The sequence below is a fragment of the Metopolophium dirhodum genome, chromosome 1, assembly GCF_019925205.1.
Source record: "Metopolophium dirhodum isolate CAU chromosome 1, ASM1992520v1, whole genome shotgun sequence".
NCBI lineage: Eukaryota > Metazoa > Arthropoda > Insecta > Hemiptera > Aphididae > Metopolophium > Metopolophium dirhodum.
In genome coordinates this window covers 34,514,205-34,526,425 of record NC_083560.1, presented here as the reverse complement: position 1 = coordinate 34,526,425, position 12,221 = coordinate 34,514,205, and the positions used below count along the sequence as shown (strand labels likewise).

Genomic DNA, 12,221 nt, shown 5'->3' with positions numbered 1-12,221 from the left:
AATAACAGCACTTGCCGCCTCACCGACGAGCCACCACGATAACCGGTTTTTTCTTGCGCATCACAGCGCGCAACACGTTCCCGAATTTCAAGAAAGACGTTGGAGTGTATCGATACGTACCGCATCGATTTTGAGCGGTCAGTAAGTGACGGGTGCAGTATACCAGCGATATCGGACTCTTATCATCGATACACATAGAATTTTTTTTCTAGAACATCTTGATCGCCATAGCTACATTCGTATGATCGGTCCATATAGAGAACCAGTCCATAGATGTATTGCTTATTTATCATTTTTATTATTATTAATCATTACTGCTGTTTTTATTGATTTTTTTAATTTTTATATTGACATTTTTGTTTTTGAATATGAATTCCTTTATTTTTTTTAAGCAACTTTGAGTACTTTTGTATTGTATTTATCATATTTGTTAACGGTCTTATCTACAATTCTACTATGTTCCGTGTGATTTTGTATGTTTTTTCAAATTCAAGTCTGGTGTTAACTCAAGTGTAAGTTGTAGTAAAGCACATCTACATTATTTTCATCAAATTTTGAATACTGTTAGAAAAAAAAGCAGGTAAGTGGATGTCACTCTGCTGTACAGTAGGTTACAAGTGGGTCAATGTATAATGGATTGTTCATTGTATTAAACTTGAATTCAATGATATAATATCATTGTACAAGAAAAACGATTCTGATCAGAGATGGTTTGTCAGTCTAGGTTTTTTATATTGTTATTATTAATTATTATAGCCTGTTAATTGAATTAATATTATAATATTATTATTATTTTTTATTCGTTGCTTTGGCGATAAACAAAGCGTTAAAAATTAAAATCCTATTTTTAGCAGATTTTGTAATTTGTCAGTAGTTTTTCGTGTGATATTAAATAACTATTGAGAAAATCGAAAAATGACCAAAAAAGTACCATCTTGATCCCATTTGCTAAAAGATAAGGTACTATATGTTGAAATCGAAGCACTTCTTCTAGTAAAAATTTTGTATACAACATATATAAAAAAAAAAAAAAATAAACACCATTGTAAAACCACTAGCTTCCTCGCTCCTCTCAGAATCTAAAATTAGATAAAAACAACATACATACACCAAAACTTTGGCTCACAATCAGTTAGTCATCCTAATTTTTAAGATAGAAAAAAAACTTTATAAGTCAAAGTTGTTTAAAAAAATAAAGTACATAATTAAAATTCAAACTTCCCCTCCCCCCCAACATTTTAGCCAAAGTAGCGCTACTGACAATCACATATATAATATCTATTCCATTTTTTTATAGGTAGTTGTTGGCAGAAAAAACATAAATACTTTTCTATGAGAAGTTAATATTGAAGCCATGTAAGATCCAGAATCTGAATAATCAATGACATTAACTATTTAAATAATTATTTTAAAATTAATATAAATAAAATAACATAATACACTTTATCATGTTATCAACATAATATGTACAAAAACTAGAACTTGAATGTTTCCCCCCTTATTTGAGATTTTAAAACAACAAAACAAGTTATAAGATTTTAATTTTAAAATTGATACATTATTTAAATAGTTAATGTAATTGATTCTTCAGATTCTGGATCTTACATGGCTTCAATATTAACTTCTTATAGAAAAATATTTATGTTATTATTGCTGGGTGCTTAAATAATGAAATTGATTTTATCATCTTAGTTTCAATTTGTTTTGAGAAGCATATCTACCTCTGCAACCAGGCACAAAAAATGCCATTTAAAAAAAAAATACAAAATACTAGAAGTCTTGAAAAATATATTATTTGGCCTTGTGAATACAATGCAAAATGAACAAGGTTCAGGTTAAAATATTATTGTTTTACAGCCAGATGGGCACAAGTTATCGAGTGGAATAAAGTTTAAGCATGCTTTTACGTGTTTAACTTTTATTTTAAATATGTATATAATAGATATTTTATATATTTAAATATTCTACAGAACTATCTAAGACAGTGCTTCTCAATTTTTTGGTCCCTAGGCCCCTAAATTTAATGTTAAACTGTCAAGACCCCTTAATCAAAATCATTAATTACTTTTTCTCAACTATATACTAAAATTACATGTACTATATCTGTATTTCACACAGATAAATTATTAAAAAACTTTATAATAGTATTAAACTTTAAATACTTTAAACTTATTTTCTTTGACTCTTAAATCCTTAGTAAAACAGTTTAAATAAAAAGTATTTCACAGTCCTCCAGTAATATAACCATAGCCCCCAGTTTGAAAAGCACTGATCTAGGATGATAATCTAAATCAATCAAGCATTTGGCATATATGTTGCTATTCTCAAGATCATGGTTAATATAAAATAATAACATATAGGTACAACCATAGACCTATAAGTCGATGCACATTATTATCATACAATTTTTAGTCTACAATACCTATCCCATTTGATATATACTAAATTGTGTAAGTTTGGTTACCATCTTAAATGTTACTTATATTGGTGTTTAACATAGTATATATTGTTTAGTAATTTACCTTATACTTTATATACTTTATATATTTAGTATTTTATGGAGAAGTAAGACAGAGACAATACAACATGTGGATGTGACGCCCTCTTAACAGTAACCAGGTGACTAATAGGATTCGTTTAGGCAATTTTCATTATTACCTTTTTACTTCTATGCAAGTTTCTATATACAAAAATTATGCCCATAAATGCATATTGTTTAGGGCCCAATATTTAGTTTTTATTCATAAAAATATGTGTTTGGCTGTTATCTTACATTAACACAATTTTAAAATAGTTTACTCGTGTATTATCTTATAAAAATGTAGGTCCCTATCCTTTGAATTTTACTATTTTGGTTTAAAAGTCTACTTTATTGATTTAACCTTAATAAAAAAAAAATCTATGCACTGGAATTTTTAATATGTTTAATACACAGGGAACATGGTCGTTTAATTATATTAATTTTTTGGTTTTTAGTATTTACAAATTAAAATATTTTCAGTATACATTGTATTGAACAAAGTTTAGGTCATTGAGAGACTACACTAAGTTGGTCCTCCTTTAATGATATTTAGCTTATAATATTTTAATGAAATATTTGCAAATTTTAAAAAATAATTTGCAATATTTAATTACAATGTACCTATTAATCAATATTATATCAAAGATTTATTATGCTATAATACAATATTAAAATTAATAAAAAATAATAGCCTAATATTTACTTATACCTAATACAAAAGAACCTAGGTTTAATAATATATTGTAATTCACTGGATAAATAATTATTAACACCCCCCAACACCTACCCAACATTTTACATTTTAGCAGATTCAAATATATCAACTTATAACGTACTACCTGTTACCACTGATGTTAATAGTAACATAATAGCCAATAAGTAATAATATTTATAATATTAATTTTGTGTCACCAGTATTAATGTTAAGAATAAGAAATATAATTGATACCTTGTAATTAAATATTTTATAAGACAGTGCAATTTAAAGTAGGTAATATGAAAAATTATAGGTTAGGTTATGTTAACCTACTCGCTGTAAAATAGTTGGATGTTCTTCGTTCAACGAGAATATGTGAGTAACAAGCTGATTAATGCGTGTTTGAATAATATTCTTTAAACTGAGTCGAACTGCAAATAGTTCATTCAGAGAATGGATCATCTCTACCTCCTTGACCACCACCACCGCGTCGCCGAATCGGACTTCGACATCCATGTCTTCGATATCTCGATGATGACGACATTTGATGGCTGTTCGAGAAAATTATAAAAACAAAAAATTATTGTTTTATTAAAACGTAAGTAAGTATTACTTAAGAGGACGCTACACAGATATTTGTTGTCTCAGTCTTACAAGTGCATAACATACCAAATGTATGCTCAGTAGATCACGTTTAACTCAGTTAGTTTAAACATTAGAGCGAGTCGACCTTTTATGAAACTTGATGGTAAAAATGTATCTGTATTTTTATGTGTGTTTTTTACGATAGTTCAGTTTTTAAGTGAATTATGAGCATTTTGAATTTACGCTATATTATATAGAAATAACTTACTCAAAAATTTAACTATCGTAATCAACACACATACAAATAAAAATAATGTAACTACTTACCATCAAGTTTCATAATAGGTTGATTCACACTAATTTTTAGATTAACGGAGCTAAACTCGTTCTCCTGAGCGTTAATTTGCTATTGTAAATGCGTAAATTTGTTACGCATTTGTAAGATGAAGACAACAAATGGCTGTGTAGCGTCCTCTTAAATTGAATATTACGGTCGACTTACTGTAACCCATATTGTATATGTATGGATGAAGTATGAACTATGAACTTTGTGAAACTCTAAACGGCAATCGCCAGCAGTGGCGTAGCGTGGGTTTTAAGAAAGTGTAAGCAAAAAAAAGGTGGATAAGTAGATGTCGCTCTGCTGTACAGTAGGTTACAAGTGGGTCACTGTAATGGATGGTGTTAAATTTGAATTCAATGGTATAATATCATTGTATAAGAAAAACGATTCTGAGCGAAAACGGTCAGTCAGCCTATGATTTTACCAAGTATATTTGATGATATTATTGGGAATAAAGTAATTTATATATAACCTATTTACGTGGAGCCTTGTTTTAAATTTTCAATCCTTAGCCATAAAAGTAAAAAATTTAGAAATATAATATATAAATTTTTAACCACAAAATAATTAATAAATTATAAATTTGATAAATGTTGTCAAAATTTGAATTTCAAATGCTTATAAAAAAAAATTGTGCCTATGTATTTTTAATATTTTTCAACTGCTATTAGAACGATATATCAGGAGCCTTATATTAAATTTTCACGCTTTTTTACCCAACAAATAAAAATTTATTGATATTTATAGAAAAAAAAACTAAAAAAATTGAAAACTGACAATGTCCGTAAACAGCTCAAAAACAGTCAAAATATTTTCAACATTTTACGGTGTATAGAAAATGCTAATATAAACATTCAGTGAAATTTTCAAGTATTACAGTCATTTGTTTTTTAATTACAATAAAATAAGACAATTGTTACATGAGAAATCGAGTAAATATCAAATGTTGTAAAAATATAAATTTCAGACGCTCATAAAAATTTAATTTAAGTTTCTTCTAGACATTTTTTTTTTGATAGAGGTAGACAAACTTATGAGTAATCATATATTACATTTTCAAATCTTAGATTTAAAAAGAAAAATTTTTATGAATTCTCAACTCAAAATAATTGCTATTTTTCGTGATTTTTCCGTATTTTGTCAAAATACTTTAAATGCTTATAAATAAAAACTGTGACTAAGGATTTTTAATTTTTTTCATCTGCCTTTGAAACAATAACCTAGGAGCCTTCTATTAAATTTTCAAGCTTTTTTACTCAACAGATAAATTTTATTGATATTTATAGAAAAAAAAAACTAAAAAAATTGAAAACTGACAATGACTGTAAACGGCTCAAAAAGAGTCAAAATATTTTGTAAATTTTATGGTGTATAGAAAATGCTAATATAAACATTCAGTCAAAATTGCATGTCCCTACGGTCATTTGTTTTAGAGTTACACCAAAAACCATAATCGATTCTCGGAAACAGATTTTGCGTAAAAATTCCCGTTTTTCCTTAATTTTTCTTTTGTTTTTCACGTCGCTTGTGAAAACTACTGGGAAATTTTTACTTTTGACCCCCCAAAGTACCAACTAGATTCACTTTCCTATCAGAAAAGTTACTATTGAAGAAAACCCAAGCACTTTTACTGTCCTAAAAGGTGATGACAGACACAAAAATAAAAAAAAAAATACAAAAAATACAAAAAATACAAAAATAAAAAAAAAAACACACATCATTGTAAAATCAATACATTCATCGCTTCGCTCAGAATCTAAAACTAATGTATTGGAAATTTATTAGTAATTTTACAGTCAACTACATTTAATAGGTAAAAAATATATACAATTCCTTTTAACTTTATTTTATAACTTATAACAATTTATGTACAAATTATACGATGATTTAAATTATGAAAATTGTTCAAATCGTTCCAAACATTGGATTCATGTGAAAATAAAATATAAGGCCAGCGGTATAATTTTTAAGTATTTTGACAACGAGATAGCCATTTATTTGAATCGTAATATGAATAGTTAACATACCGGAAATGTCTTTTACTTTTTGGTTTTAAATCTAAAAGTTTTGGAGTTGGTCTACCATTATTTATAATATTCTGTTTTTCAACATAAGTATACGATCCAACGATTCAGTAACTTATTGATTATAAAATCACTTATCCCTTTCAAGAGTAAAGTCATCAATAATTGACGTTTTTTTCTAAAAATTGATAGATTGTTTCTGTCTTTAACAAAATTTATGTTGATATTATCTATATGTATGTGATGATGAAATGTGTAGTTAATTATAGGTAAATGTAGGTAGTGCTTTCTATTGATTAAAAACATAGGACGTCAATTGACGTCTTAACTATTTTAAAACAAATAACATAATTACTTTAAGCAAAATACCGATATTTTTAAAAACAATTCATTCTGATCAATCTATTCAAACTTAGCTGAAACTGTGAATAAAAATAATTCCAAAACAAATAAATTATTTTTAATCAAAAATAATGAAACTCCTCATTCATGGACCTGGAATGATAATTTTCATTCAGTAACTGAATATAATTCTAATCAACAAGATGAACAAATTAGAAATTTAATTTACAAAAAAGATGATGAAATTATTATAAATCGAGAAGTAAAAAGTAGTTCCAATATTGATAGCTCGTCTTTATTTAAATTACCATGGGAATTAAATTCAAACACTAGTTATGGATTTTCAGATATTAATGTTTTATCAAATAATACTTCATTTATACCTGAAGATAATAAATGAATAAAAAATGAAATACATAAAAACAATAAAACAATTGATAGTATCAATAAAGTTAATGATGTACAAACTCAAACATTTAGTTTTGATTTTCAGCCAGACTTAAATTATCATCCAGGACCAAGTCCTAGTATTTTACTTCAAGCACTAACTACATCAAATGCAAATGATGGAATTGATTTGGAACGTTTGGAAACAATAGGAGATTCGTTTTTAAAATATTCCGTTACCGCTTACTTATACTGTACACACAATAATGTTCATGAAGGAATACTGAGCGATCTTAGATCAAATCATGTCAGTAATTTGAATTTGTATCGTCTTAGTAAATTAAAAATGTTTGGTGAACGTATGATATCTACAAAATTTGAGCCATGTAGTAATTGGCTACCACCTTGTTATATTGGACCGCATAAGTTAGAAAAAGCATTTAAAGTCATTAATTCTAATATATCAATTACTCAACAAATTATTAATGATAAAATTATTGCTGACTGTGTAGAAGCTTTGATTGGTATAGTTAATCAATCCGTATAATCGCACCAATTTTTCTTAAAATGTTTTCTTTTATAGGTGCTTATTTGATATCTTGTGGTACTCGTGGTGCATTTCTACTTATGTCTTGGCTTGGCATAAAAGTATTAAATAGATTAGATGATTCAAAATTAGGTTATCTCAAACCGCCACCTTCTCCACTGCTACGTAATGTCAATGATCCTGAAGGTGAATTAACAAAGTTAGTGGATGGATTTGAAACTTTTGAACAACATTTAGGATATCGTTTCCAAGATCGTAGTTATCTATTACAAGCAATGACTCATGCTTCTTATTATCCCAATTGTTTAACTGATTGTTACCAACGATTAGAGTTTAGGGGTGATGCAGTTTTGGGTAAATAAAAAATAATAAAATAGTTGTTTTTAATTCTAAAATGATTTTAAAATTTTAGATTATTTAATTACACGACATTTATATGAAGACAAAAAAAGACATTCACCTGGAGCTTTGACTGATCTTCGTTCAGCACTAGTTAATAATACAATATTTGCAGTCCTTGCTGTTAGAAATGGTTTTCATAAGTATTTAAAACATTTATCTTCTGGTTTGTCTGAAGTTGTTTATAGATATGTAGCTATCCAAGAAGATAATGGTCATACTATTGATGAAGAGGTACATAATTATTTTTCAAACATATTTATTTAATATAATATATATTTTCAATTTAAAATGTATTATAGTAATTCATATTTATGGGTAAAAGTTGTGCTTAAAAAAGACTGACTTCTGTAGATATATAAATGATAGAATATGATACTTTAAAGAAATTATTTATAATTTAAACTACACTGAATTTATGAAATAGTATTTTTATTTTATTTATTAGGTTATTTAAGACTAACATTTTAATTCAATATTACTATTATTATATTCAATCGTTTTCAATAATGAATCAATACTAGATCTCCACTCAAAATAAGTTCTTGTAACTGCTCTTAAATAATATAATGCTTGATTGACCGAATTTTGAGTGCTAGTACTGGTGTTTGCAACGTCTCTATAGACTATCTAAACTTTTTAAACAATTTTTAGTTCTGTTTCTTGGAAGAAGATGATTTTGAAGATGCTGAAGATGTTGAGGCACCGAAAGTCCTTGGTGATATTTTTGAATCAATTGCAGGAGCAATTTATTTGGATAGTAATATGTCATTAGATGCAGTATGGAAAGTTTATCATAAAATAATGGAAAATGAAATAAGTAAGATTACATATTATAAGTATCTAAATAGTATATATATATTTTTTAACTAATAGCTTCAAAAACATGTATTAAATTATGAAAAATTTGGATTATTCAGTATTTTTTAAATAATTTGTATACCCTATGTAGGTATAGCCAAAAAAAAAACCTAGTTATATTAAGTATTCAAAAAAAGGTACATAAAATAATAACAAAATAAATACTTAAATATTTGAAGACTGATTCTCTAAGTGAAGCATATAAGTTACAATATCAAAACTGCTGAAAATTTGAGTGTGTGATGTTAACGCAAGCATTATGCTTAAAGGACTCGCACATATTATTATTATTATTAAAATAATATTTTTGTATGTAATTCTTCTTTTTTGCTAAATAAAATTATATTATTCTCTAATTCACATGTATTATATAGTAATATTATGTAACAAATATTATGTGATAAATACATAGTAAATATTTTCTCTAAATGGATCGTTAATAATGAATACCAATTAATTTTCTACTGTCAGGGTTGTATTCAAATATTTTACAACATTTTACCCCGTGGAACGTAGTTTGCCCCAAAATAAAAAGCAATTTTTTTAAAACGTAAGGTATAACTATTATTTTGTGGAATAAATACAGTTAAGAAATGTATAAGTGAAAAGAAGATTAATACAATGACTTTTTTATGAGCATTTAATGTTTTTTTCTTATTATAAAAAAATGAATTGTTCGTATTATATTGAAATAATTAAGTAGTTACAGTATATTATAATATATTATTATATAGGGTGTCCCGTGAGGATTACCCATTAGACGTAGAGGACAAAAAATGGTTTTGTGCTATTTTTCCTATAAACTAAAAAAATAATTAAAATCATGAGATTAATGAAAATGTAATGTTGAAACTTCAAAATTGAAAAAAAGTAAAATTCTATAAAATGGCTATCTTCAATTGTTTCAAAAATAAAAAATAAATGTTTTAACTTTTTTACCACAAAATTTAATTTAATTAAAAATAAAATATATATAGACATTGTCTTTTTGAGTCTAATAAAAAAAACAGATTTATGATAAATTTATTATCTCAGAAGATATCTTAATGGGTAAATCCTGTATATTATTATAAAAAAATGTATTATTTATTCTTATTACATTTTTTCTGATCTGAATTATATTATTATCTAGGTTGATGTAGATATGAAAATAAAGTGATAATCTTGTCCAACATCAAGTTTACCTACTTGTTATTTCTTATTTAATTGTAATTAAAACATCTTTCTTGGTTAGTTGGTTCATAGTTGACTTTCCATATTTTTTGTAATTATTAATATTTTTATCTAATAAATTGGATGGTTTTCATAAGAAGGGGCACAAGTCAATTATTGTTAGTTTTCAGTAGAGCCAAATAATGTTAAAATTATTATTTTTCAGTAAATCTTATTTTATTCTTATTCATGTTTTATTTATAGTTGTACACGTTTTTTGGTATGTATATAAGTCTATGACTTGTAAACTATTATAATGTATAGGTATAAAATAAAAATAAGGTAAATATATTATTTTAATACGACCATTACATTGCTACCATTCGTTCAAGCGTAAAGTTTCACACAAAATTAATGCATAAAAAAAATTTTAAGATATGACTTGTGTCACTTCTCATAAAAGCCACCCAATTTATGAAAACAAGATGTACATTATTGAGCTGTAATAATTGCTTTTAATAGAAGGTTATTATAACTATTAAAATAAATAATATAAATTTATTTATTTTATACAATTAGTACACAACAATAATATGTCAATATACATTTTCCGCCCCCTATATGGACTAAAAAATTTTGAGTTGCACTTTGCCCACTAATTCCGTGCCTGCCTACCTTATGATCAGTTTTTTAGAATATTAGTTAGTTATAGAATCAATTACTATAGTAACTAATAACTAGGTACTATTTATTATATTACATATTTTTACTTCTATAAATAAATATTTGCAATATATTTATGTTATAGAACAGTTTAGTAAAAACGTACCAATATCTACTGTCAGAGAGCTTCTAGAATTAAAACCAAATACTGCTAAATTTAGGTGAGTAACATTTAAAAAATATTACTAAGAACATAGTGATAAGTAATAGATATGTTGCATATTATTATACAATATACATAATGTGGACCATTTTTTTTTCAATTACATTATGTATGGATGGCGGGAACTTAGGTCAAATATTATACTCCATATACTTTTTTAGTGGGATTTAATTTTGTAAGCATTAGACATCGCTCATGGACATTTATTTTTCTACTTATTCATTACATTTTCTACTTTTATAACTTATTATAATATAATTATATGGGAGAGGATCTGAGGTTTTGTTATAGTTAGTTGAATTTTATTTCAAACCTATTTTGACTGTAAACTATTAAATTATTTAAAATCTGAAGTATTAATATTATGGAATAACTATTGTTACTTATTTGTAAAAATTTTATCATGACATAATTTATAGTCAATTAGCGTTTAACCTAAAAATATTTTGGTAGACAGATGAAGCTAATTTGTGCCATTCAAAAAACCAATTTTTTATCTGTAAAGTACATGCATATAGTCTGATACACAGAAAATGTATTAAGTTATTAGAATATTGAATATTATAAAATATGGAAAATTTTTTATTATTTCTAGTAAACCTGAAAAATTAGCAGATGGTAGACGTGTCCGGGGTGTAGTTGAAATACTCAGCAACGGAGGATATAAAGGCATTGGTCGTAATTGTAGAATCGCAAAATGCACAGCAGCCAAATGCGCCTTAAAGCATCTAAAGGAAAAGATAAAGAAATAGATTATAGTCTACATACTTTACATTATACAGTATTAATCAAAAACAAGTACATTAACCCTTTAACGAGTGAATATTAGTTTGAATAGATTGATCAGAATGAATTGTTTTTAAAAATATCGGTATTTTGCTTAAAGTAATTATGTTATTTGTTTTAAAATAGTTAAGACGTCAATTGACGTCCTATGTTTTTAATCAATAGAAAGCACTACCTACATTTACCTATAATTAACTACACATTTCATCATCACATACATATAGATAATATCAACATAAATTTTGTTAAAGACAGAAACAATCTATCAATTTTTAGAAAAAAACGTCAATTATTGATGACTTTACTCTTGAAAGGGATAAGTGATTTTATAATCAATAAGTTACTGAATCGTTGGATCGTATACTTATGTTGAAAAACAGAATATTATAAATAATGGTAGACCAACTCCAAAACTTTTAGATTTAAAACCAAAAAGTAAAAGACATTTCCGGTATGTTAACTATTCATATTACGATTCAAATAAATGGCTATCTCGTTGTCAAAATACTTAAAAATTATACCGCTGGCCTTATATTTTATTTTCACATGAATCCAATGTTTGGAACGATTTGAACAATTTTCATAATTTAAATCATCGTATAATTTGTACATAAATTGTTATAAGTTATAAAATAAAGTTAAAAGGAATTGTATATATTTTTTACCTATTAAATGTAGTTGACTGTAAAAT

The 12,221-nt window shown here is 26.1% G+C and overlaps 1 protein-coding gene across 1 annotated transcript; it reads left to right on the top strand.

Annotated features, from left to right (window-relative positions):
* The first annotated feature begins 4,337 nt into the window (after positions 1-4,337).
* Positions 4,338-11,496, top strand: LOC132937073 (endoribonuclease Dcr-1-like). The gene is given in 7 exon segments (XM_061003905.1): positions 4,338-4,408; positions 6,846-7,423; positions 7,483-7,800; positions 7,859-8,079; positions 8,500-8,665; positions 10,667-10,742; positions 11,340-11,496. Coding segments are annotated over 7 exon segments (1,587 nt in total).
* Positions 11,497-12,221: the final 725 nt, after the last annotated feature.